At 49.6% G+C, this 27,545-nt stretch overlaps 1 protein-coding gene across 3 annotated transcripts; it reads left to right on the top strand.

Annotated features, from left to right (window-relative positions):
- Nucleotides 1–785: 785 nt before the first annotated feature.
- Nucleotides 786–26,685, top strand: RAMP1 (receptor activity modifying protein 1). 3 transcript variants are annotated; one of them, XM_032693414.1, is made up of 3 exons: nt 786–900; nt 15,657–15,795; nt 26,022–26,685. In XM_032693414.1, exons 1-3 carry the CDS (start codon nt 861–863, stop codon nt 26,275–26,277), a joined length of 435 nt encoding a protein of 144 aa, XP_032549305.1. In that variant the 5' UTR covers nt 786–860; the 3' UTR covers nt 26,278–26,685. The 3 variants fall into 3 exon arrangements, with proteins under 3 accessions (XP_032549305.1, XP_032549303.1, XP_032549304.1); XM_032693412.1 differs by lacking the exon at nt 786–900 and adding an exon at nt 1,099–1,207; XM_032693413.1 differs by lacking the exon at nt 786–900 and adding an exon at nt 4,232–4,353.
- Nucleotides 26,686–27,545: the final 860 nt, after the last annotated feature.

Here is a 27,545-nt window from a genome sequence, read left to right as displayed (position 1 = left end):
GATGAAAGGAGGCCTTGGCTTTACTGTGCCACATTATTAATAGCAGCTGTTGCTGTTTCTGTTCCCTGACTTGACTCTGTAATTAGGCAGGTGTTAATAGTTTAGGAAGAACTGGCTCTCTGGCGTGCAGGCTGTTTTGTTTCTGTTGGGAAAGCAGAAGTGTCTGCAGTGTGAAACACTCAAATGAGTGCACTGTGGCATCCCACCAGGTTTCCTTGTTTATTGTTCTCCCTTTGAAAGGAAGAGCGGACTTGAAATGTGAGAGAAGCGATCTGCGGGCCAATGTCCTCGCTGCAGCTGGAGCCCTCACCTGCTCCTAATGGCTTATCCTGAGGAGCGCAGGCCGGCACTGCTGTTCAGACATGATTCGGTAATGAGCTGCAGGTGGAGCTGTAGGAGCTCAGTAGTGATGTTCCACTCGGTTAAAAAAACCCCAAAACATTTACCTTCTCCCTGAGGTTGCACTGCATCCTCTGTGTTCATATCCAACACATAAAAGGGGGAAGGCTAGATTTTCACCCTCAGGCTAGGGAGAAATTCCTTCGGTGGAGATAGAAGCAGGGCTAAGGAAACCGCGTGGGGAAGAAGGACTTCTCGACGCTTTCCTTCTGAACTGTTCGCTCCCTTTCCCGCGGCTCCGGGCTACGGGTGCGGAGTCGGAGGTAACGAGAGCCTCGGCTACGTCCTGCAGGCGCCTCGGGAGAGGTACCCCCGGTCTCTGGGGAGAAGGGGGTGTTGCGGACGAGCGAGCCCCGTGGAGCGGGCGGGGCCCGCGGCCGCCCCGGGTCCGCCCCTGCGCTCAGCGCCGCGGGCGCGGAGCCCGCCCGGCCCCGGAGCGGAGCCGCTCCTGCCGCGGGGCCATGGCCCTGCTCCCGCGGCGCTTCCTCTGCTTCGTCCTGGGTAAGTGCGGGCACCGGGACACAACTCCCCCGGGGCCGGTGGGGCGGCGGGAGAGGCTCCCTGGAAGCCCCTCTGCGTTGGGAACGGGCGTGCAGCCCCTGCCGCCTCCTCCCGGGCTTCACCGCTTACACCCTTCTTCCCTGAAACCCGGGGAGGCACCAGCCTGGCGTCGCTGGCGACACAGACGGCGGGTGGGAATCAAAAGGAGAAATTATGCCAGAACGCCGGGACACATCGCGCTTGGCCTGGGAGTCTGAGGTGATGATGCTGTTGGACACAGCCTGCTTTGTGTGGGATTCCCTGCTTGGTAGGTGAGATGTACTGAGCCGTGCTCCGCTGGCAGCCGTCCTTGCCTTTTGCTGCACGTTTTTAATTACTGCTTTAGGAGTCTCTCTTCCCGTTCCTGAGCCGCAGGGAGAGCAGACAGCCAGAAGTGCTCGTTCAAACAGGCTTCTCTCAGGTGAGGTCAGATGTTTCGGGTTTTACCGGGGATCGGGTTGGAAGTTTTTGTTGCCCAGTTGTTTTCTTGGGTGCAGCGTGCCCTGGTTTCTTTGCTGCTCCTGGCATTTCAGCTGCAACAGGTAGAGACTTGTGCCGTGCTTGTCACCTGGGTACCCGCAGCAGAAAGCTCCGAGAGATCTCGTACTCTGTAGAAGTGTGTTTATTTAAGGTACTTAAACCATGCTCTCTCGTCCTAACGCTGATCTTCCATGAAGTCGAAGTGCTCCTTGAGGATGCACAGATTTCTCCTTCTTTCCCTTCCTTCTCCTGTGCTGGTTTTCCCCTCCAAACCCTGGTGAATAAACCTGAATATGCTGCAGGTAATGGGCTTACCCGTACCCCCTGATTAACTATTTACCGCTCCTCAGCTGTGCAGGGGCAGGAGAAAGCTGTGCCCTTGGACGAGGCACGTTCTCCGTGCCGGGTTGCAGGGAAAGGCTGCGGGTCCCTGGCTGAGGAGTGAGTGGTCAGTGCAGAAACCTGTGCCTGGTTTTGCTGCCAGTGAGCACTAACTCTGCTGGTTAGGATTTCTCTCTGCTTTCTTTTCCCAGTCAGTCTCATTTTCCTGACCCTTCCTTCTCTTGGTTTGGGCACTGTAACTGCTGAAAGCAAAGCAAGCAGGAGTTGCTGGTACTCCAGGCTGCTCCTTTCCACCTACAGTGGGCTTGGAAGCAGCAGGATGCTGCCTCTGCCTGATGGCAGCTAATCATGATGCTGTGAATGTGTTTGTCTTTACCTACATCCTTCTTGTGGGATTATTTATTTTTATTTTTGAGCACAGTCTGTGCTATTTAACAAAAAAACAACCTTTTTGTGCCTTTCTGCTTCACAGCCCTGCACACAGACAGGGCTGCATGGAAATTGCAAGTGACAACTGAGTGCTCAGAAATCGTGGTAGAGTCATGAATTTTGAGGTCACTGATGCTTCTGAGGAAGCAGGTGTTTTAAAAATGAAAAGAATATTTTGAAAAGGGGGGGATACAAAAGGTGTGGAAAAAGCTCTGTTACTATATTTACCAGAATCCTCCTAATGATCCTGCTGGCAGACCTGGAGTGCCTCTGCTTGACACCAGGTCTGACACTTGTGTGGGGAGCATTGTCTCTGTGCCTGTAAATCTTACCACACTCCATTTCAAGCCTCTTTGGCCCAGCAGCAGGGAGGGAGGGTGAGTTTTATGGCTGTATGTTGATGTTTTCACTGCCAGCTCGTGGGCCCAGCTGCTGCCTTAGGACATGCTCTTGGAGGCTTCTTCTGTCACTAACACACCTTCCCTTGTGAACTGTCGAGAGTTTTATGAACACTGAGTGTGGTTTGTGGTGGTCTCCTCCCCAGAGCTGGGTTTCTGGAGACGTGTCCACCTCTGTAAGCAGCTCAGCTTGAGCTTGGAGGCTTTCCTTGGGGCTGGTCCTACCCCAGCTCCTGCTCGCTGTGTTCAGCTGTGCTCTGCTGCTGCAGCCCACAGCAGGATGCAGAAGTGGTTTTCTGTTTCAGAAGAACTAGATACTGTCTTAGATCCAGCTTCTACTGCTAGCTAGGAACATCCTCTGTGCTCTGTGACCACAGAGGTGGTGGAGAACAAGTCCCTGGCCTAAAGCTGGGTGAGCTGTACCAAATTTTGCATGTGGTGTGGGCCATGAGAGAATGGGATGACACAGGCCCCTCTCCCTGTCACCATAAACCCCTGGCTGTACCAAAGCCACAGTCCAAATCCTGGCAGGATTGGCCAAGCATTCCTCCTGTGCCAGAAAAGCCTTTCTCTTAAAGCTTTAAGTAACTTCCCACCTTGCTGCAGAGTCTTTCAAAAGCAAGTGGTCAGGGAATCGACCATCCTAAAAATAACCTTGGTCTCATTCAGCAGACCTGAGATCCAGCTGTATCCCAAGGTAACCACTTCCATTAAGGTAAAATTAGGCTTTTTCTGTTTTTTAACTACAGCTCCCTATAGAGGCTTCTCAGGAGGGGATGAGCTGTGGTCTTGCTCTTTGTTACTGGGGCAGTGATGATTGGCACCACATCAGCTCTGCACTGTATTTCAGTGTTTAAAGGCAGGGCTGGGCTGGGCTACTAGGATTTCTTTTGGATTTAGAAAGCTGCATTGCAAACAAGGCTGGTAAAACATTAATGTATCATTGATTCCCTCCATCTTCTGCCTATGCTGTACAGCACTGTGTTTGCATATTCTGCAGAAAATGATGCTTTCTTAAAAACAAAAGGTTTTGGCACTGTTTATGACCTCTCCTGGAAAACAAGAAATTCTAAGTCCACTTGTATCCTCTCTTCAGCTGCTGGCACCCCTGGGGTCAGGAAAAAAGGTAGAAACCTTTGAAGTTCTTCAGAGTGTCTTTAATTGTCTTAACTGTGTGTATGAACAACATGACTTTGATCTGTGGTCCAAGATGCCTCTGGGAAAAGATGTGGCAATGAGAGGAGATGCTTTGGGTTTTCTGCACATGCTTGAGTGCCTGTGAGCATATGAGAAGGATACAGAGGAACTTTTTACGAGAGCATGTATGGGAGAAGGGAGAATGGCTTCACACTGACAAAAGGCAAGGTTGGATTGCATATTAGGAAAAAAATTCTACTTTGTGAGGGTGGGGAGGCCCTGGCACAGGTTTGCCCAGAGAAGCTGTGGCTGCCCCATCCCTGGAAGTGTTCAAGGCCAGGTTGGGTGGAGCTCTGAGCAACCTGGGCTAGTAGAAGCCCATGGCAGAGAGTTGGAATGAGATGGTCTTTGAGGTCACTTCCAACCCAAACTATTCTGTGATTCTATATTCCTGTTGCCCTGTAACCATCCTTAAACTATTGTCCCTTACACCTTGATACCAAAGCTTGGAGCTTTGCAGGCTGTGGTCATCTCATCACTTGAATTTGCTGGACTCAAAAATAATAATAAGAAGAAAAGATGAACAGTAAAAGTAATGAGAAAAGGAAACCTCTGCAGGAGCAGCTTTGCGAGTCAGGCAGCTGCACCATTACTGCTAAATTTTGGGGGTATATTTATGTTTTCTCTCAGCTCAAAGCACACTCAGTAATGACTGCCAGTGATTTGAGTGCCTCTTTTATAAAAGTGCTAAGACTTCCTTTAAAATCTAATTGAAGGCTATTGCATCTCTGGAAGAGTCCTCCTCAGTATTTAGAGTTTGCCATGTTAGAAATCCCCAACAATAAACTAAAATGTCCTCCTCCCTTTCAGAACATTTTTTGAGATGGAGAGGACGTGAAACTTCCTAAACATTAAAAGTATGTGAGTAGGGAAGAACAAATTGCCTCCACCCTGTAATTTCTTGTATGCTCCCATACATGCCAGTTCTATTCCTGCAGAAACCAATGGCCTATGGATTTGGTAGGGTAGATGGAGGCTGTGTTATCTGGTCAGGAAGCCACTTGGGTTTGAGAAATTGAATTGCATTTATTAACTCTGAAATGCTCTTGAATTAAAGAACCATTAAGCACTGGTGCCGTGATCTCCTATTTGTGATGACCCGGGAGGTTGTGGATAATGAAAACATAAATGCTGTGACCTGTTTGGAATGAAATTAGAGACCTCATAATGGCTAAAAATGGGGTTGGCATCCTTTATGTTTTCACGGGGCTGGGAATCAATATCAGATCACTGCAGAGTTAAGAGAGGTCTTGGAAGGCTGCAGGTGGGATTCTGGAGTTATTGCTCTGCACTGGCAGGTTCATTCTGCTCCTCTGGCCAGCTGTGAAGTCTGGCTCTGTCAGAGTTAGTGGGTGTTTGGGGGAGGTTCGGGCCCCGCAGTGATGGTTGTGGTCACAGCCCTTCCCAGCACAGACCCTGCACCAGGAGAGGACCAAAAACACCACTGGGTTGGAGGGAGAATAGCATTGAAAACCCCTTATAGGGGAAACAGAGCATGTTTCAGCTTGGTCAAATAGCTAAATGCTTTTTTCTCTTCTAAAATATATCTGTGGCTAGGGTTTGCCAGGCTAATTCCCGCTGTGGGTGGGTGAATACCAGGGAATCCTTGTCCCTGTCTGCTGTTGTGCTGCTGTGGGTGCTGCCTGTGAGCTGGCTGCTTTTAATCATCAAACCCAGTAATGAACCTGCTTAATGGTCTCAGTCCCTTGTCTCTGTGCTTCTACAACGTGAGCTTTTGAGGATTTAAAAGCACATCCTGACGCCTCAGGAAAGCATCCTAGCAGAGAAGTGGGCAGCAGCCTGGTTGAAAACCTCCAGATTTTGGCTGAGGGCAGGACGCAATCCCTCTGGGCTTCCCTCTATCCTTTAGGTAATGTTGTTGGGAAAGGGGCAGTGCTCTATGTGTGTGAGTTGCAGAGAGGTGCAATGTCTGTGTGCTGTTCAGCTGGAAGGAAAGAAAACCGCATCGAGAAATTTCTGTTAAAAGGGAAAAGAAATTACTTCTGGGCTGCTCACATGGCTCAGCAACAGATTTTAGTCTGGAAATTCTGTGTTGAAAGTATTTAGTCAAGCTACTGTTCTGTGCAGCCTGTGGTGAATGCACCAACAAGACAGTGGTACGATTTATTTTGATGTTCTCCCTAACAAATTTTTTATATTTACTCACTATGTACTTCCTTATAGGTGATCTGTTGGCAGTTTTTTTAATCTCAAAGGTAGTTCAGTCAAATGGTAGATGGTCCCATGTAGCAGAATAGTCCATGTTTAATACACTCAAACCCCTTGAAACCTGAGCCAACAGAATTGCAGAGTGTTGTCTACAAACCACGGCCAAGCACTTTTAACCTTGGAGTTACTTTCCCTGTTCTTATTTTAGCCTCAGTCAACTGAAATAGCTGAAGGAAAAAATACTCTCGGGGGGTGGGAGGAGACTGCATTTGCCTTTAGCACATTCCTGAAATCTTGAGTGTGGTGGCTGCTGGTTTTTCCCTGGCTTTCTGCAGCCAGACCAGCCTGGGTTTGAGACCTAGCTGACATCTGGCCTCCTGTGGCGTCCCCAGCTTTGTTGATGTTCTAAAAATAGCTCTAAAGCCTGGGTCTAACGCTGGGTTAAGGTGTTGGGATGGCAAAGCTGGAAACCACAGTCCTCCTCTGGTAGGCAGGAGAGAGGTGGCTTGTTCTCAGGGCTGGCATCCCTTCAGCCCCTGGCTGCTGCTGCCAGCCTCGTGGGCTGTTTGCAAAAGTGGGATGCACAGAATTCCAGAGGGATCCCTGGTTTCTTTCACCCTCCTTCTGGGAGCAGGTTTTGGCGGTGGTCACAGGCAGAGGTGGTTTGAACTCAGAGTGGGTGAAGCCAGTGAAGTCAGGGCTGTGCACACATTGCCAGTGTGTGTCTAAAACCTGTGTTTTTCCTCCATTAATTCAGTCAGGGAGAATTATTTTCCAAAAGACCCCGCTATTCATTAAGGATATAATTATCTTTGTAACTAACAGCTCATGGCAGATTTTTCCCTCCCCTGGTTTGCAATCAGGCAGCAATTGGATTTCAGCATGGCAGGGTTTGGAATTCATTTCTCTTTCCTCCCTTTTCGGCTACTTTTGACTTTATTTTACTTACTGAATGAAGTTGGGGGGGGAATAAAAGTATTTGCCATTCTACCCTCTGCAGAATCAAGTCTAGGGACGTGTTTCTGGAAAGGTGCTTGGCAGCCTCTAATGGATAACAAGGACATTCTGTAACTCATGCTAATACAGGTGAATACTCAGAACCTAAAGGCCTTTAATCTGATTTTTTAACTTGGTGTAGGAAAGGAGAACTTCATCCCTGCTCCTGGAATTCTGATTCGTTTCATTTTATTATACAAAGCAAGATAAAGAGGTAGCTTTTTTTTTTTTCCCAGCCAGCACTAATGAGGTATTTTGCATACAGCTGAACATAATCATGAAACCCAAAAGGATCTCAGAGGTTTTAAATTTGGCATCCTGTTGTGCCTGTGAAGGAAGGAAGTGATTTATCCATCGAGATGGTACTTTGATGATCTGTAGGCATTTACTTTTTGCCAGGATGGGAGTGTTTGAGTTTTTGCTGTCGTTTTATAGCTATTCCAAGAGGGCACACAATAAACTCCCTAAAAATAATTGCCAGGGAGTTTTTAGTTGAAGTTGAGGTAGGAGCCAGCTGCCTGGAAGCAATGCCTGTGTGGTATTTCTCTTCATTTTATAGTTTTTGTAAGCAAGTGCCATGTTAAGCTTGCAACCAATGGATTTGATGATATTTTTGTTAACTAGTGATTGGGCTTCCTGCTTGGACTGGGCTGTGAGTTCAGGGGACAGGGTGCACAGGTCACCCATGGGTACTGGGGACAAGGCAGGAGCTGGGCAGTGTCATCAGCAGAGGTGAAACCCCATGTGGGCAGGATGAAGGCCAGGGTGGTTTTCACTTCAGTCTCCCAGATTGTTTGCCTCCCTGAAGAACTGCCACTCTGTGGGGCCACAGAGCTGGGATGGGTGGCAGGGTCCAGGTGCCAGGCAGGGAGAGGGACTGGAGCTGCTCCTGTTGCCCCTCACTGCGGTGGGGGAGAGCAATCGCAGCACTTGGATGGGACGTGCTGTGGTGAAACCTGGTGCCCTGTATTGCTTCAGAGCAGGTCACAGGCTCGGGTGTGTTATCAAAAGATCATCAGGCTGCCAGAAAAATAGGGGTGAAGTCAAAGGTCCCTGTGCTGGCGCCTGTGCCGGGAGCCGTGTCCGGCAGCCGGTGTGCGGCTGAGCCGGAGCCGACGGCTGTTTGGGATCCGCTTGTTTCCGCTTGACCTTCTCCCGTTACTGCCTTTTACTGTAAGTAAGTCTTCATGCCCGGGGATGTTTATCCCCCAGAGTGTTTCTGGAGCATCCAGCCTGGCTTTGGTGAAGCACAGCCCTTGCTGGCTCTGCTCCTGCGCTCATCTAAGCCGTGTCCCTCAGAAATGGGACTTCTGGGGATGGGCCCCAGCGTGCTCCTCTGACCCACCACATCTTGTGCTCCATTCCCTAGGATGTGGAAGCCTTTGGCCCCTTTGGAGGGCATCTGCAGCCCGAGCTTTCCACATGGCCAGGTCCCTGGCAGGCAGGGGACTGTCCCCAGCCTGGCTGACAGGAGAGTGACTTTCTGTGCCAATTCTGCATTCAGGTGTCTGCTGTCTCCCAGGCCAGCAGGGTTTTACACTGCCCCTCACCTCTCCTTACATCCCTGGCACAGCACTTAAACCATGGCACCTCCTGCCATGGTTTGTATTTGGCACAGAGGTCTCCTTTTGCTGGGATTTAATGGGATTGGTCAGCAAGTGTTTATTTAGTGTCGGGGGAGGCTGTTTTGTGAGCAGACCCAGATGGAGAGAGATGCAGCACAGAGACTTTGGGTTGTACTTGGTCACAACAACCCCTGGCAGCTCCAGGGTTGGGGCAGAGTGGCTGGAAAGTGGCGCAGAGGAAAAGGATCTGGGTGTGCTGAGTGACAGCAACTGAACATGAGCCATCAGTGTGCCCAGGGAGGCAGAAAGCCAATGGCACCTGGCCTGTATCAGGAATAGTGTGGCCAGCAGGACCAGGGAAGTGATTGTCCCCCTGTGCTGGGCACTGCTGAGGGCACATCTCAAATTCTGGGTTCAGTTTTGGGCCCCTCAGGACAAGAAAGGCATCGAGGAGCTGGAGTGTGTGTGTCCAGAGAAGAGAATGGAGCTGAGGAAGGGTCTGGAGCACCAGGAGCAGCTGAGGGATCTGGGGGGGCTCGACCTGGAGCAAAGGAGTTTCAGGGGGCACCTTCTTGCTCTCTACAACTCCCTGGTAGGCTCCTCTCCCAGGAAAACAAGCCATAGAACAAGAGGAAGTGTCATCAAGTCTTGCCAGGGGAGATTTAAATTGGATATTAGGAAAAATTTCTTTACCCAAAGGGCTGCCCAGGGCAGTGTTGGCGTCCCCATCCCTGGAGGCACTTAAAAGCCATGTGAATGTAGCACTTGGGGAAGTGGTTTAGGGGTGGCCTTGGCAGTGCTGGGTTGAGGGTGGGACTTGCTGGTCTTACAGGGCCTTCCCAGCTGAAACATTCTATGATCCTGTGATCTGGGGAGCCAGGGGGAGGCCCGTGGCCGTGCTCTTCCCTGGGGCTGCAGTGTCTGCAGCTCGCTCCTCAAAGCAGCACAAGCAAAGCCACAGCCCCATGTGTGTTTTCCAGGGGGAATATCCGTTTTCCTACCATTGAGCTTTCCTAGCCCTGCCTCTTCATTTGACAATTTTTCCCTGCTATGAGGCTTTTTTCCCCCTCTGAGCCTGAGTGACTTCTTTCCTGTCCAAGTTTCATGAGTCCTTGAGTGCTCTGAAAGCTTTTGTATGACTTCATGGCAGCGAGGCTGTTGGACAGGCAGAATTTGGGGTGAACCCTCCATCTGCAGAGCTCAGGGGGGAGCTCCAGCTGGGCTTTGTAACTGTGTCCAGGCCGTGCTTACAGACTGCTTTGTTTAAGAAGTAGCTGAGTAGTTTCCTTCTGCTGCTCCATCTGCACCCCCTGGAGCAGAGGGCAGGCAGGGAGAGGGGACTGCTCCTTCTCTTTTCTTAAGTGGGCAGTGGCAGCCTGTCCGAGACATCCTGGAATCGGCCTTCCCAGGAGGTCCTGGGAGACAGGCAGATCTCCCCCCACCTCCCAGCATCTGCTCTGCCTCTGAAATCCTCACTGTGCCGTGACTCAGTGTGTATTGAAAAATCCCACTCCCTTTCAGCACATGAAAACCCCAAAATCCCACGAGTTCCCTCTTGGCTTACGTCCTGAGTGGTTATGCTGGGAGAGAAAATCCTGAGGATTAAGGGACAGTGCCACAACTGTCTTGTTCACTCAGTGAACAAGAGTGAAGTGGGCAGGGGAGGCAGAGTCTGCCTGGTTTTGGGACCTGAGGATACTTCAGAAGCATCCATGAGCAGGTTTGGGATGGGATGATTCTGTGCAAGTCTCTGTCTCCCCACAAACACCTGCAGGGTTTGGGCCCCTCCATCCATCTCCATTCCCAAGCTGCTGCACAGCCCTGACAGCCCCCAGAGTCACTGCCAGATCCCAGTAGCTCGGGGTGGGGGCCAGTGCCCCCAGTCTGACTCAGCCAGGGAGGAGAGGCTTTAAAAATACATTCCTCATGTAAAACCAGGACAGAAATAGCCTTGTCAGGGCTCAGAGGTTTCGTTTGACTGTGGGGGCACATCCTGGGCTGTCAGCAAGCAGAGGTGTGAGCAGATGGCTCCCTCCTTTCTCAGAGAGGAGCACACGGCCTTGAGCCGGCCACCCTGCCCTTCCCAACTCCAACATCTGCAGTTTTCTGTCCCCCAGCTCCAGCCAAAGTGGGACACAGCTTTGCTAAGCACCAGCTTAGTTTTTCCTGGTGAACCAAGGGAGTGTTTGCAAGCTCCGAAGGCTCTGCTGAGCTGGCGGCTGCCTGATGCAGCCCTGGGGGGAGGTGTATTTTTAAGCAGAGGGAATCAGACCCTTCCCAAGGGTCTGCAGATATTGGAAGGGCCAATTTTTCCATTTTTTTTTTTTTTTTGGTTCTGCTGAGTGAAAGGGAAGATGCTGAGAAATGCAGTTGCTGAGGACCAGCTTGTCTGGTTTGTGTGTAAATGGGGGTCCCAACACCAGGGGAGGGGTTGGAAAGGAAAATGAGGTGGCCTGAGGGAATGAACATGTACTTTCAGGGTTTCTCAGGGCTGTGCCTGCAAAATTCCCCTGCTGAAAACCTGCTCTACTAGAGCCATGTGGTACCTCCAGCAGGGACATGGAGCTGTGATCCCCACTGGAGGTTTTTGTCACCAGGATGGCGGCCTGAGGGACAGCCGTGAGTCTGAGGTGTCTGGGGGTTGTTGGCCACGAGAAAGTGGGACAAAATCAGGTTTGGGGTTAGCCCCAAGAGACCCCCTCCTTCCCAGCTGGTGAGTAGACAAGTTGGCAGCATGGAGTACGTCTGTCTGGTTAGGTTGTACCTGGTTTAATCTCACAGGTTTGTACCTGCTGAGGCAGGATTCATCCCACTGGATGGGGCTGTGCCGAGTGCAGGGCTCGGATCACGCTCAGTGAACAAACACCAGATTTCCAGCTCTTGCTGGGTTTTATTCTGCAACTGAGTCCAAACCACGAGGGTTATTTTCAATCAAACAACAAAGCCACCACCCCAAAAGGGAGGGGAAAACAGACTGTTTTTGTCTTGGATGTGTTGAGAGCACTAATCATTTCACAGTGGGGGTTACAGCCTCTGGGAGAAGCCCAGAGGAAGATACTGGGGTGTTTGTTCTGAGAACCCAGAGCTTTGCTGGTGCTACATGTGCCTTGTTCATTGCCAGCCCTCCTGTGAGTGTCACTTTGCAGTTCTCTGCCATCTTTGGGGTTTAATGAGACTTCCAAGCTTTTTGATGAATACATGGCTGTTTCCTTCTCTTTGCTATGAAGCAAAGCAGTTTCCCCCCAGAATAAGATAGTCACCACTGTGGATCCAGCAACTGGATCCATTCAGTGCTCTGGGCTTCTTGGAGGTTGTTGAGTCCCACCCAGTTCACTCCCTGAGTTAGTTTTATACAGCCCCTCATGAGAGGTGAGAGTAGGAGCGGTTTTGAGTCCACTATGGTGGGATCTCCCCAAAAATGAAACTGCCTTACTTGAGACTTGCTGCCCCAGAGTCTCCCAGTGCACACACGCCTTGGGCAACATCCAGAGGTCGAATGGCAGAGAGCTGGAGTGGCAAGGCTTGCAAAAATGCCTGGGAACTGGGAACATCCCGTGCTATACCAGTTTGAAATGCTCAAATCTGTTCTTGGGCTCTGCTTCCCCATGGGGTTAGTTACACGTCCCAGAAAGTCAAGACCAAGAATTCCCGGAAAACTGAGGAGAATGTGGCCAGAGACCAAGGAATTGAGCAGAGGGGACACATGTAAAATGCAAAACTTTCCTTGTGGAGAAAGCTCAGGGATTTCTGCAGGCGAACCATCACTGTGACAAGTGTGTGGGCTCACAATGGTGGCAGGAGGAGTGGGCGGTACCCACCGAGCTGTTTCTGGAGGGGTGACCCAGAAAGTCCAGTTGTTTTCCTGAAATTTTGGTAACAATTCAGGACCAACACTACTTTTCTGCAGAAATAAATGTGTGGCAGGTTTTTTACAGCTGGTAGAATCCTGGTAGATGCTTGCTGGAACTCTCCAGGTCATCAATCCCAGGGCAATCAGGAGGATCTGGGATGCCTGCAAAAGCTGTCCCTCCAATCACCTCCCCACTGCTGTTCTCCAGATGTTTCCTGTGAAGAGGCAAATGAAGGATCCTTAAGCTTACATCTTTTAGCAGGCAATCAGGGATTCTCTCTGCGGGGAAGGTTGTTCATCAACAGTTCCAGTGATAGGAGAAGGGAGAATGGTTTCACACTGACTGAGGGCAGGGTTAGATTAGATATTAGCAAGAAATTCTTCCCTGTGAGGGTGGGGAGGCCGTGGCACAGGTTGCCCAGAGAAGCTGTGGCTGCCCCATCCCTGGAAGTGTCCAAGGCCAGGTTGGGTGGGGCTTGGAGAAACCTGGTCTAGTGGAAGGTGTCCCTGCCCATGGCAGGGGAGTGGAATGAGATGAGCTTTAAGGTCCCTTCCAACTCAAACTAATTTGGGATTCTGTGATTCTCCATGTTGAGGTGGCACCTAAAGACCAAGCAGAGCTTTGGAGGTACTGCATGGCTCCAGTGGGATGCTCCCAGAGGACCACTGTGTTCCCGCAGCTCCCAATGCCATTTTTCCTGAGGGAACAGGAGCGACGGGGGCCTGTGAGAGGGGAGCTCTTTGGAGGCTAAACCTCGGTATAGTTGTGTTTTGGAGCTCGTTTATTCAGCAGCTCCTTGTGGCCTTCACAAATGGATGCTGCTAAGTACAGAGACGTGACTGCTCTGGAGCTCGGTTATTTACGGCTCACTGCAGCTGACTTACCCCATCTCCATCAGCAGGGCTGAGGGCAGAAGGAAAGCCTTCTGGAATGAGAGCCAGGAGATACAAAACTCTCTCCCTGCTTTTTTTTCCCCTGCTGTTACAAACCCTGAGCCCATCCCAGCCTGACACGGGTTTGGGGGAAATCTGTAAAGCAGCAGGGAGCTGGGGCTTTAGGTGGAAACGTAGCAGGAGCTTCTCCTCACTTCGACCTTAAAATGTATAATTACAGCTCGAGTTGGTTCTCCCCAGTCAGCTGAAAACAAAAGGGCTTTTTTGCCTTGCTGTGTCCGGCTCCATCCTGGCAGCACTTACGCAATGGGCTCTGTTGGGCCTCACTCCTCTTGGATGCTGTTTGCTTCTGATGTGTAAGACAAAAGAGCCCGTCACCATGTTAAAAATCAAATGTCCATGTGAAGGGTCTTGGTCACTGGCCGATGGGTCTGGTTTTCCTGCTGACTACCAGCTGTATGTGGCTTGCAGCTCCTTGCAGCCACTTTGTGGTTCTCAGTTGCTTCATCCCCATGGTTTATTCAGTGTTTCTCCTGTCTCCACCCAAGGTGGAGCTGCCTCTTAAGGTGTTTTCCTCCAAGCAGCTGTGTGGTTGTCAGGAAACATTTGGGCATCCCAAAGGATAGTTGTGGTGCAAAGGACTTGTCTCTAGGCTCACCCATGCTTAGAGAGTGGGAGGAGCAAAGCCAGGTGAAGTGCAGCCTGACCACGCTCGGTTAACTCCTACTTTTCTTTCTCCCTGTGCCGCATCACTGTCGAATTCCCTGAAGTGGCTTTGTCTTCCTCAATTTCTCTCCGTGCTTTGCATGTCTCACTCATTTCTTCCTGGCTCTGTTTCCTCCTTTGCTCCTCAACCCCCTCGGCCCCTCATCCATCTGCCTTTTGGTCTGTTCTCCTCCCCTGCTCTCCCTTCTTCCCTCTTGCTCTCCTGCTCTGCACTTGACGTGTTCCCCAGAGGCATTTTCTCTGCAGCTGCTTGTCCAGACGTGTGATGGGCATAATATTTACAGAGCCCTTGTCCTTTACAGTCCAGTGCACAGACCTCACCGAGGGGTGACCCCTTGGGTTGGCACCTGAGCCTCCCTCGGATGCTGGTGCTCGCTCAACCGAAGGATGAGAAGGGGGGAGAAGCCTCCCAGCCATCAATCATCCTTGAGCCTGCCCAGACTGAGATTTGCAGTCCAGGCCTCACATAAAATTATTGCACCATTCCTCCTCCACCTTCTCCTCCTCCCTCTGTGCTTTGCTTCAGCATCTCAAACGCTCCCATTTCTGAGCAGGGCTTATCTCTGGCTGAGGTGCTGTTAGGTGAGCCCCTGGCTGGTATCAGCTGGGGAGAGCTTTAGGTTTTGATAAACTCAATTTTTTTATTATTGCAACAGTGAGGGTTTAACACTCCTTAACTTCTCTTGGCTCATTTACTCACAGTTGGTGGTGGGAGGCAGTGTGGGAGCCCTGCAGCCAACCAGAAACATCACCCAAATTCCCTGAGTTCCCACCCGTTGCCATAGGATGCTGGTACCTATGTGCTCCGAGGATTTTGGAGGCTGCAGAGAGATGATGTCCTGTAGTGATGTCCCTTGGCTGCTAAATAAAAGCAGCTAAATTCTGTTGTGTTAAAAAAAAACAAGATAAAAATAAAGCACAGAGTTATTCACACGTGGCAAAAAATAGAGCTGGTATGTGATGCCTGCCTGTAGTGTACTCCGGGAGCTGAAAAGGCACGAGCTGGCTCTCTGGAACCAAGGGAAAGGTATTATTTATAGCCAGGCTCAGTAAATCATTCTTTCAAAGGTTTGTTTCCCCTTCCTTTTGTAACATCACTGTCCCTTTCCCCCTACTAGCAACATGGCACTGATTGTGCTCGAGCCTGTAGGCAGCATCCCTTCCTTCCCTGCTCCCAAACCAGAAGGCACCATGTGGCAGGGACATGTTCCCAGAGGGGGATTAAATCAGCGCAGTGCACCAGGGATGAATTTTCCTGTGCCAGACCTTGTGCTCCATCTCAGGTGGACATTTGTTCCCAAACGTGGCCCTGTGCAGGTGCTTTGCTCCAGCAGGGAGCCATGGGGTTATTCCCCACCTTCCCCAACGCCCTTACTCGTTTTGTAAACCAAAAACCTGGGCATTTAAAGTCCAAAGGCATGTGCCGAGCGATCAGCAGAGAATGAATCCATGTCCTTACTTCTGACTTACCTGGCATGTCTTGAATAATGGGTTTATCAGCATCAGGGAAATCAACCTCAAAGATGTCTTGGAGCAGCTGGTTGAGAGCGGGGTTGCTTTGGTCTCAGCTCTGCTGTGGTGGGTGCCCTCTGCAGGGGGCTGGGGGCCGTGGTTGTACCGTGACCCACCACAGCAGAGCCTGACCCTGCCTGCCCCTGGCCTGTCTTCCAGCCCAGCACTTCATCGCGGCGACAGCGTGCCAGGAGCCGGACTACGGCTGGATGATCCGGCACTACTGCCTGAAGCAGTTCCAGCTCAGCATGGAGGGCATTGGGCAGCGGCTCTGGTGCGACTGGGATGAGACCGTGGGGTAAGTGAGGCCTCTCTGCTCGTCCCTCTAGTCCTGGCACCCCAAGACCACCTGCACCTGTCTTTGGGTTTGGGGGTTTATTTCCTGGTGGGGGATAAACAATGTGCTGTTTCACTCTGCTGCTGGTGCTGCCCTGGCTCCACCCCTGCTGGGCCCAGCCCCTGCTGGGGCTTCTCCATCCTGTGAGGCCACAAGGTGAGCTTGGAGGGGAGAGCACTGGACGTTGTCTGCCCGGACTTCAGTGAGGCTTTTGGCACCATCTCCTGTAAGATCCCCACAAATAGGTGTGGGCCGCATGGGCAGACAGCGAGGTGGGTTGGAAACTGCCAGAACAGCCAGGCCCAGGGGGTGTCAGTTTTTGGACAAACACCAGTTGGAGGCCAGCAACTAGTGGTGTGTCCCAGGGGTCAACTGTCCTGCTTAACCTCTCCATTAATGATGTGGGTGATGGGACCGAGTGTAATCCCAGCAAACTTTCAGATGACACCAAACTAGGAGGAGTGGGTGACACACCAGGGGGTTGTGTTGCCATCCAGAGGCAACAAATCTAAAAGGATGGAGGAATGGGCTGATGGAACCTCCTGCAGTTCAACCAGGGGAAGGGCAAAGTCCTGTACCTGAGGAGGAACAACCACAGGCAGCAGGATGTGCTGGGGGCTGCCCAGATAGAAACCAGTGTGGTAGAAAAGGACCTGGGGGTGCTGGTGGGCACCAGGCATGGTGCATGAGAGCATGAGCCAGAAACATGTCCATGTGGCAGAGAAGGGAGTGGGCACAAACAGGCATGGGAGGTTCCCTCTGAACACCAGAAAATGCTATTCCACTGTGAGGGTGGCCAAGCAGTGGCACTGATCGCCCAGGGAGGATGTGGAATCTCCATCCTTGGAGATACTAAAAAAGCAGCTGGACATTGCCATGAGCAACCACCTGTAGGTGGCCCTGCTTGAGCAGGGGGGTTTGGACGAGACTCAAAGAGTCTCCAGAGGTTGTCTCTGAGCTCAGCCATTCCATGGTTAAAGAGGCTTTCAGGGAGCTAAACTTGAGCAGTGTCTGGAAGTCAGGATGGTGGCTGTGCTCAACCACGTGGCTCAGCAATGGAGCTTCAGTCGGAGAAGACTACAACTGTCTGGAAATCAATGGGTTAATAAAGCAGCAGATTGGTACCCCTGTCACAGCTTCTGGTGACTCACAACTTGATGGACATATTTTCCATGAGATTTTTAATTTTTTTCTCAGCACTCTGCTTCTCCAGTCAGTCCAAAACTCAGCTTGAAAACCCCATAACCCACTGAGAGGCCCTCAGACCCTTTCTGTGAGAAAATCCCAGGCTGTCCCACTGGACCTGCTGGCTCAGCCCCTGCTTCCAGGAGTTGTGTGTTGATTTTTCTAAGCAACTAGAGGGAGAGGCTGGAATGGTATGGCATGGCAGTCCTCTGCTAAGCCTCCTGTTTGTAATCAGTGTCAGGGAGTCAGTGGTGATTTATGACTTGGGAGAAGCAGAGATGCAGCTTCCCTAGTGGAGCATCTTTGGGGGATAATGAGGGTGATAAGGGAACCCTGCTCAGTGCAGCCCCATCAGGGAGAGCAGGGATGTTACTTATGGGAAGTGTGTTTGATTTTTGGGGAATTTCTTTCAGTTTATTTTTATTGCAAACCACCCATACAGCACTTTCCTTGGATTAGCTCTTTCCCATTTAGAATCAGCAGAGTTTTCTTGGTACTACCATGGAGTAAATCATTCTCCTGATGAGAGGGTTTTGATTGAAGTTGTGAAGACCAGTCAGGGGTGGCCACATGTCACCATGAGGGCTTGAAAAGAGAAAATAAACCCCCTTTTCTGCCCTCAGCTGACTTTCAATATTGTACAGCATTGTTGGGCCATGGCCTTTCCCTGGGAAAATGAAGCAAAGGACAAAAATGAGCTCTTGGGACACCAGTGGGGATGGAGGTCAGCTGGAAACAGCGAGTAGGTGGTGCTGTGTGCCATGAGCTGTTTTGCTCAAAAATTAGAGGTTTTGCAAGATTTTGGTTGATTTCCTGCTTCATGGCCCTTTCTTCTGTGCCAGATTAAAAACTACACACACCTGTGTTTATGTATTTTTCAGTCAAAGGTTGGACTCAATGATCTTAGAGGTCTTTTCCAACTTTAATGGTTCTATGTTTTATTCTGTGATTCTAAACATACGTACTGGGTGTGCTGAGTGTCCTCCAAGGGCAGGACTTTGCTTTTGGTCCTGGTTCAGTGCTGTCTGCAGGCTTGATGAGCTCAATCCATCTCCTCCCCCAGCAAAACCACTGCCTAGAGAGCAGAGGTGTTTAGAAGAGCTTGTTCTTTATCTTCAACGTGCTGTATTTCTCCTAAATAGCTTCAACTAAACTGTTATCCTTGAGGCTCCTGGAGGAAATGTTGATAAGCTTGCAGTGTTTAATTTGATTGCCTGAGTCCACTTGCTCCCTGTGAACACATGGCTTGAGGTCACTTAAGAGATGACATTCCTCTGATCCTCTTGTGCCCTCAGGACACTGGGAAAAATCAGGCAGAAATAGCTCAGCTACTGCAGTAAGTAAGCTGCAAGGATATGGGGTTTGGTTGTCCACCTTGCTCAGCGTCCTTGTTCCCTGGGGGTGTGTGAGAATCACCAACCCCTTTTGGACAATAAGCAGGAGTGGGCAGGGGGTGGCATAGGTGGCTGGTCACCCCTCTGGCTTAAGGGGAAGGATTTGACTTCCTCCAGGTGTGAGATGATGAAATGGAAATAACCCACCTTTTGCCTAGAGCCTGTTCTTTCCGTATCTTCCCCCAAACCAAGGAATTTTGATGCTTGAAACCTGTCTGAAGCAAGGAGAAATGCTGTGAGGTTTTGCCTCTGCCAGGGCCTCTACAGCTTCAGGTTTGGAGCTGTGATTTCCTGTACAGCAGCGTTTAGCAGGAAAGAGCCTGTAAGGCCCATCATTTCCTGCTCAATTGAGGGTAACACGATGGGAACATCTGGATAAATGAATTGTCTCAGCAGAGTTTGTAATTGTGGTTCATTGGTCCTATTTATAGGCTGCAGATGCTGCTCCCATCTTACCCTCAGAGGCATTACCTGAGCTCTGGCCTCACTGGTGCTGCAGCATTCCAATGGAACCGAGGGGTCTCTCGGCACCAGGAGTGTTTGGTGAGGTTGGGCTTGGACCATGTGGACAAGCACCAGCTCTCTGTGAAGGTTTGTCCAACACCATTGAGCTCTGCTGGCTTCCTTAGCCATGCTTATTTAGGGAAAGTCGATGTTTATGGATATGCAAGTCTTTATCGTGGACCGGGGAACTCGTGAGCTGCTACACACTTTGGGAATGGGATGCCAGGTGGTTTTTAATTTAATAATTCATCCCAGAGGCTGGCCGTGAACAGTGTCTCCTGGGAAGGGAGAAGGACTGGAGTGTCCTTCCACACTGAGAGGTGTTTTCCCTTGGGTCATCTGGTTTTCTTCCCTGTCCTCCTCCCCAAAGGCCGAGCATTCCGGCGTGGCCTCGGGTGCTCCTTGGATCCTCAGCATTCTGGTGTTTTGTTTTCCAGGGCTTGCGGCTGCCCTGGGATTTAAAAGCCGGACTGGAGCTGCAGCAGGAGCTCCTCCATGTCATGGGCTCCTCCACTCCATGGTGGTGGCCGAGCTGCTTTAGCCAGGAGCTCAGCTGTGCAGGATGAATTCTCCCAAAGACCAACATGGCTGTTTTGATTCCAGGTCCAAATTCATCGGCATGGTGATTGAGCCGGGGGATTAGCTGTGGTCTCCCTGGGGGCAGCTATTTTGGGGATGTGGAGCGCTGCTGGCAGAGCTGGGGCTGCTGGAGGGGTCGGGTGCCGGCCGCCCACCCACGAATGCGTCAGCAGGAGCTGGTGACTTGCAGCTATTTTTCCTGCTCGGCTCTGGCCGTGGCCAGGGAATGGATTTGCCTGACGGTCCGTGCACGGCGTCGGCGCAGCAGGACGGGGGGACGCAGCTGCGGGTGTCACTCCAGCCAAGCAAGGCATCCTCATCCCAAATATATCCACCCCGCGGCATGCCTAAATATCTCCAGGGAATGCTTTCCCCTCGCCGCGGGCATTCTGCGGGGAAGGAGCTCCGCGGTGGGAGCGTGCTGGTCTGACAGCTGCAGCCAGGGGCGGAGCTGCCAGCTCCCGGCTCGCCTGGTACCCGGCCCTGGCTGGGGGCTGCTCCCGCAGCTGCCAGCACACTCACGCTGTGCCTTCACGTTATTTGTCCATTATTTACACAAAACAGATTGATCCATTCCCTTATTATCTCATTATCTACTTATTTATCTTCAACTTGCCAGGTCCCAATGGATACCCCTTCATCCTGTCTCCGAGCTTGCCCTGCAGAGGAGGAAATCAGTGTTTTCTTTTAATTTACAAAGCAAAAGGAAAACCTTGTGGTGTTTTTGTGTTCCGAAGCGTGGAATTTGGGTAGGATAGGAAATATCCTCGTACTTGTGGCAGAAGAGAGAGAGAGTTGTCAGTCCTGTGAACCCCAGCCACAGTAACACTGCCCGCATCCAGGTGCGGTCAAGGAATAAATGCCAGATGCAATTCTAGTCTTGTTTGCAGTGGTAAAAACACAGAGGAATTCCTTGGGATTTATACCAGTGTAAGCATTTGGATGCCATCAAACCCTTAATCAGTCCTTGACTGCTTCCCACCAGCAGCCTGGCCCCATCCCCATTCATCCTCATCCCCAGAGTGTCCTTTAAACCCAAACCTTTTTCATGGTGACAAGGAAAACAGTTTTAATTGCAGTTCACCTTTGGGTAAGGAAAAATATTGAGAAGTAAGCTAGGCTGTACTTTTCAGGGCCAGCTGCCTGTCTCCCTGCAGTGGTGGGATCGTTTGGCAAAACCTGCCCTGCTCCTAGTGCTATCCTATGGCAGCTCAGTAATCACAACAAGGGAGAAAAGGCCTTCTCCAAGTGGGATGAATGTTAGAAGGTACAGAGAAAGAAAGCCAGAATTTGTGACTTGCTCACACAAGTTGTTTGGGACAGAAGCTGTATCTCTATCAATAAATTGTTCAGGGCCTGAAACACTCAGTCAAAGGTAACAGCAATGTAAAAACCATGTAACAGTACAACACAGAGGATGGTCTGAGGTCACGGCAAGATCATGAGGCATGAGATCATACTGGCAGAAAAAACAAAATTCAGCTGGAGTTTTCTGAATTAGCAAAAACCTACAAGTGAGGTGAAGTGAAGGAAGGAATAGGGCTCTTGGGAGCAACTCAAACTTCCCTGCTTTACTGTACTTGAGAGACTATTGGGTTTAATGTTTGTAGGAATAGGATAGAATAACTGAAGCACTTGTTACAAGAAACAACTTGAATTTCTTCAGCCTTTACCTAAATTTGGGCTGAAAGAGAGCAAGATATTAGATGTCAGGAACTGGTATAAAAAGGCATGTCCCTGTTGTGTCGGGCAAAGCTGTGGTTTCTCTTGGGGATCTGTTGCTAAATCTCAAAGCTGGGACAGAAGGCCAGGGGTTTTAAAGTGCAGTTGTGTTTGGATGTGTCAGTAATGAAGAGTCTCTAATGAAGTGCAACCATTCATTCCATTTACATGCCTGTATGAATTGCAAAGGTAGATGTTCATAGGGAGCACAAAGCTCAGTGTATGGAAAGCATTCATAGGGAGATATCCTAGGTGAGAAAGAGGACTTAAAGTGTGAATTATTAATAGTTTAGGAACAGCTCAGTCAAGCAGGAGAGGTCATTGCAGTTTCAGATGAAGAGAAAGTGGTCAGAAAGCCAGGAGGGAGTCAGTTCTTTGAGAGTCCTTGGAGACATTTAACTCAACTGCACAGGCTGGTTCTGCAGGTTTGGGGGTAGGAGGGAGAGCAGCCTGGAAACAGCAGGGCAGGAGAAGGGTGCCTAAGCAGTGGGTTGTGATGGCATTGCTGTTTCTGTATTCTATTTAGAAATGCTTTGTATAAAATTAAATCTGTTAACCAAACACAGTATTGTTGAAGACAGGATATAAACCTTCATTGTATCAGAAGCTGTCTGAAAAGGCAAATACAGATGTGTAATTTAATATAGGTTGTGCTTAGAAGAAAACACACAGCTAATCTAAAAGGGGATTTTCTTAAGCAATATTTTATTTACAACTGAGGAGGAAAATGATGGATTGAGCACCTCACAGCAAAAAGTCAAAAATACCTCCTTCCCCCGCCCCCCAAGCCTTCTTTCTGTGGGCAGTCTTTTTAGGCATAGCAGCCATGCAATTAATTGAAGTTGGCTAGGAGCCTGTAATGAACAGTCTAACATGGTGTAGCTGCTTTCATTAATAATATCATTGTCTTTTGTCAACTTTAATAGCAGTTGGGTTTTTCCAGCTGGAAGAGGTTAGACAGATAGACAGGCAAGTCATAGAATCATAGAATCATAGAATCACCCGGGTTGGAAAGGACCTCTGAGATCATCAAGTCCAACCCTTCTTTTTTTTTTTTTTTTTTTTTTTGAAATCCATTCCGTACTCCGGAAAAATCCAGTCCGTGTTTTCCCCCATTCCGTTTTCCAGTGGAAATCCAGTCCGAGTTTTCCCCCCCCCCCCCAAAGCGGCCCCGGGACGCCCCGACAGAGGCAGCGCAAGGTGTGAACCCCCCGAGGTGACACCAGAACAGTGTTTTATTTACTGCAACAAACACGGAGGATCGTGATACAATGAATTTCTTCCCAAACCCTTGTACCTCTGCACGCTCACAAGGAGTAAATGCAGTGCAGTACCGAGCATGAGCATCGGGCACTGGTGTCCATCCCAGATGGGTGTGAAGCGGCCACGTTACTGTATCAGTTCCATACATTTAGCTGTGCTGCTGGGTTTATATTGTGGGCATTTACTGTCAACTGCTTAAAAAGAAATGCAGCTTTTCTTTTTAAATATATCAAACCTGACATTTTATTCACTTTTTGAACTCTGTATGTAGATGCTGTCAGAAATTTGGCTAATGGAATGAAAAGGAGTCAGGGTGTGGCTGGATCCAGTCTTAGCCCCAGACTGTGGCAGCAGTTTATGTTTAAAGGATTATATATGTGGAAGTGAATGTGTGACTTTGTCTTGGCAAACCAAGTATATTTTATGAATAAATTAGTTATTTTATTAATAATGGTAACTATTAGACTAAAAGACCTTACTCAGAATTATTTACTACACGGTAGAGATAATTATAACTATAAATATGGTGCCCTATTTACTGAAGCAATATTGAAGCAATGCTATTAAAGCAAGCAAAATAATTATTAAGTAGAGATTGATGTTACTCACCCATAGCAATGGCCGTGGGTAAATCCTGAACCGCCCTCACCCTCGCCCTTCTCCATCCATCCCTGGTAACTTTTGCAAATAGGGTATAGTTCAAGCTGCTTTACCCCCAATTAGGCAGAGAATCCTGCTACAACTTTCTCTCCAAAGAGAGTTTTAACTCTGTGACTGAGGGTTACAACTCTCTCTGGACACCAGGAATACCATGATCATCCTTGCAGCTCCTGGAGCTCAGCTCAGCTTTGCCTGGTATGGGAGGGGACCTCACTCTCCTCGGCTGGATTGTGGCAAGGGGAGGGAGGGCAGAGCTGGGCAGGAAAACAAGATATTTCACTGTCAGCCTGGGATGAATTCCCGGTGGGACGATGCTGGCATGGTGCTAACACAATAATGTAGCTCTGCTCGTGGGGAGAGAGAACCAGATGCCGATTTGGAGATGCAATGGGATAAATGTTTGCCATGGCTGTGGCAGGGAAGAGCGGCTCAGCCCCGGGCAGCAACACTGCTGCTCTCCAGTGGGATCTTGATCCTGTCTGACAAGGCATTGCAAGCAGCCTGGATCCAGCTGGTCTGGTTTATCCGATCCCAGTGCATGGATCCCTTTGGGATCCCTCTGTGGTGCTGGGGATGCCATCCCATCCGGAGCAGGGGGGCTTTAACTAAGCAAAAATGAAAGGGACAAAAGACATAGGGTACCATAAGGCACCCCATCGGGATGGGGGGGACTTCCTTCCACTCCAGGACAGGCACTTGTCGCCCCACAGCCCCCTCCCAGCGCTGCTCATGGGGCTGGAGCTGCTCAGCTCTTCTCCTCAGCTCCATCCTCGCTATGGAGCCGGCTGAGCGCTGCAGTTCGGCTGCTGCTGAAGGGCACTTACAATTTGTCCTTTCATTGCTGGCACCGTTTGGCTTTGGTTCCTTGAATGTCTTCACGTCTAATGATGGGAGCAGCTATTTATCTCCACGGAAGGAAGCAGGGTCGGAGCCGGGGAAGGGCTCAGCCAGCTGCTGTATGGCCCTTCAGCTTTAAAAATAGCTTTTATTCGCCTCTCTGTTAACACTGTCCCTCTGGTTCCTGAAGATGCTTCGGCTCCCGAGATCTCCTAAGGATGCTGATGAACGGGAAGTGGTAATTTTGCACATTGGGATGCTGAGCAGAATCTGCTTTTAGCAGCTGCAGGCACCCCATTAATTAAATCACCGGGCTCGGCAGGGGCTCCCAGTGGTGTTGCCGTGTGCCTGTTGGCACAGCCTGCCCTGAAACCGGGCTGAGGAGCTGCACAGCAGCTGTGGAGACTGGCTGGGAAGCTGCTTATAAAATATTTCTTCCCCCAGGCGGGTTTTTAATTGGTGAGCTGGGGTTTGGTTTGCTTTGCTTCTCTCAGATTAGATATGACTAATTGGGATGGGGGAAAAAATTAAGTATTTTTATGCATAGCCAGTTTTAAAGCAGGGAGGGTTTGAAAGGCACTGTAATACCTGTCCTTCCGGAGGATGGCTGGATGGCCCAGCACAGGGACAGTGCCCCTGGCTCAAGGCTGCTCCTGGTTTTCCAAATGTTTAAAAGGAAAAAAAAAAAAGGAAAAATGGACTTGCCGGCCATAGAGGTGGGATGGGTTGTGGTCCTGCACAGCTTCAAAGCAGGCAGCTGGTTCCTATGCAATCTCTTAATTTTTAGGCAATTAAAAGGAGAATTTTAAGTAGATTAGATGTACTGACTTCTGTCCCCCTTTGGATGAATCCACACAAGCTGGAGGATGGTGCTCCAAAGGCCGGCAGCCAGACAAGCTGGCATGGATTTCCTGAAGGTCTTTGCTTAAAATCTGGGTCCATCCTGTATTTTCTAATAGCACTGATTCAGCCATGAAATCCCATAAAAACTACCACAAACCAAACAAAACCACCCCAAACCTGTTATTTCTGTAAATATTATTTCTGTTTTTATGTCCTTCTGTAAATGAAAACCACTTCTGCTTTTGGCTGTGGGTGAGCACTCAGAAGTGCCATCAAAGTAGCAAAACCTGATTGGAATGTAAAAAAAAAAACCCCATATATCTTTATACCACTCTAGCTAAAAAAAAATCAAACCCCCCATATAGTTTTATACAGGTTATATAAATTAAAAAAAAAACAAAACCCTGCATATTTTTATAGGGTCAGATATATCTATGTAGCTACAACCTCAAACAAATTGCTAAAAAATTTAATAAGTAACAACTCAAATACAATCTCAAATATCACACCTTTGTCATAGAAAGTGTATAATATGTTGCACAAGGATATATTTTATATATCATGTATAAAAATATATATATTTATATTATATAAATATATTTATATAATATAAATATATATATATTACATATTATATAGCTTTTATATGTTACATGTTATAAATTAAATAGTATATACTTTTTATTACGTATTTTCTATACAAATTATATAGTGCATATTATGTATTGCATAGATTTTATATTATACATTATGTTATGTAAATAATGAAATATATTGTCTATATATGTAATTATTATAATCATACATTATTATATAACATATATATAGCATATAATATGTAATGTATAATAGCATATATGTTATATAATATAAATAAAATATAATAACAAAATATAACTACAATATGAATATTATATATTTATTATGCTATAACACAGTTATGTTATTGAATATGAATAATATTATTATTATATAACAATATAAACATTTATATAATAGACAATAGGTAATATATATAATATTATTATATGATGTACTATATACTATCTATAAATGATATATGTAATGTTATATACTATTATATATGATGCATACAATATTTTTTGCTGGGGGGGGGGAGGTGGTGTGCCTGTGTCCGGGTGCTGGTCCCCGGTGCCCCCCCCCCCCCCCTGCCACCCGGTGCCCTTGCCTGTGTTGCAGCACGTACGGGGAGCTGACCAACTGCACGGTGCTGATCGCCGAGAGGCTCGACTGCTACTGGCCCAACCGGCAGGTGGACGAGTTCTTCGTGGCCGTGCACAGACAGTACTTCAGGAACTGCTCCCCGTCCGGGCGGGCGCTGCACGACCCCCCCAACGCCGTCCTGTGCCCCTTCATCCTGCTGCCCGTGCTCGTCACCCTGCTCATGACCGCACTGGTGGTGTGGAGGAGCAAACGCAGCGAGGGCATCGTGTAGGGAACGCCCCGCGGCCGGCCCAGGGGAGGGACGGGGGGATCTCCCCTGGAACGTGCCTGGTTTTTTGGGAAGACCCTGGCAGAGGAGCATCACGGAGGGTACCAAGCGCTGGAAGCAGAGACAGCATCGCCACTGCTCCTCTTCACCAGTACCCTCTGTGCCACACCCCCGGTGGTTTCCCAATGAATGCATCATTTAAGACAGGGTTGTTGGGCAAAATGGGATTCTGGGGGCCAGTGAGGCTGTCATGGACTGCCCAGACAGCTGGGAGTCCTCCTGGGATACTGGGGAGCACCACTCACCCCAGGCATCAGCACTGCTCTGCTCCGCCTTTCCCAATTACTTCCTCCCTGGCAACCCCCAGCACCGTGTGCCAAGAGAGAAGAATTTTTAAAGGGGAAAAAAAAAGTACAAGGAAAGGGGGTGTGGGGAGTCGAAATCCTACTGATCCCGCAGTGCCGGCGCAGCATCGACGTGTAACCACGAGGCCGGCAGGTCTGGGCACAGAGAAACCTCCACGGCTTCCTCTTTTTGTCCCTTTTTTTTTTCTTCAGCACACTTGGAAAGGCATCTTTTCCCCCAGTCCCCAGCCCAAGGACAAGGCCTGCACGGGGTGGGTTTTGCCTGGATGACAGGCAGCAGCGGGTGAAAGTTGGCACTGGGAGCTGGTGGCACTGGTGGTGACTGTGGCAATGCCCCGGGGGGCTAATGAGGAATGGGAATAAGGTGCTTTTCCTATCTAAATAAATAAATACCTACATAAACCAGGTACCTGTCTCTGGTGCAAGTCCTCTGCTCTCACCCCTTCCTTGAAGGCTGAAGTCAAAGCCCCCCCCCCCTTAATGCCCAGAGGCAGCCCTGGGCAGGGGGGCCCAGGGAGGGGGATGGAAGGGCTGCCCCTGAGCCAGCAGGGTCCCTGGGATCCCTAGAGGGGGGTTCCTGGGTGTGGGTGGGCAGGTCAGGGATCCACCCCTTTGGCAGCATCCAGGAGTGGGGTCACCTACCTTAGTGGGAGACTGGGCAGCACCTGGGATGGGATGGGACCCCCAACCCTACCACTGGTCTCCGCCCTCCCCGACAAGTCTAGACCACTCCAGACCCTTTCAGTACCTTGCTGGCTCAGGGTTCCCTGGGGAGACCCAACTGCTATTTACACTGGCTCTCACATTTCCCAAAAAGGCCTCCCAAATGGACAAGCCAGGCAGTGGGACACACAGCCCTCTGCCTAACCCAGCCAGCCTTCTAACCCAAACCAGTCTATGATTCTA

This window comes from Chiroxiphia lanceolata, chromosome 7 (assembly GCF_009829145.1).
Source record: "Chiroxiphia lanceolata isolate bChiLan1 chromosome 7, bChiLan1.pri, whole genome shotgun sequence".
In the NCBI taxonomy this organism is placed as follows: Eukaryota; Metazoa; Chordata; class Aves; order Passeriformes; family Pipridae; genus Chiroxiphia; species Chiroxiphia lanceolata.
This window is presented reverse-complemented; position numbering and strand designations above follow the sequence as displayed.

Coding starts and splice junctions, on each gene's coding strand:
- RAMP1 (XM_032693412.1), top strand. CDS start 1,114: ATGCCAGAACGCCGGGACACATCGCGCTTGGCCTGGGAGTCTGAGGTG. Junction 1,208..15,656: donor TGTGTGGGATTCCCTGCTTG/GTAGGTGAGATG, acceptor CCTGTCTTCCAG/CCCAGCACTTCATCGCGGCG. Junction 15,796..26,021: donor GACTGGGATGAGACCGTGGG/GTAAGTGAGGCC, acceptor CCTGTGTTGCAG/CACGTACGGGGAGCTGACCA.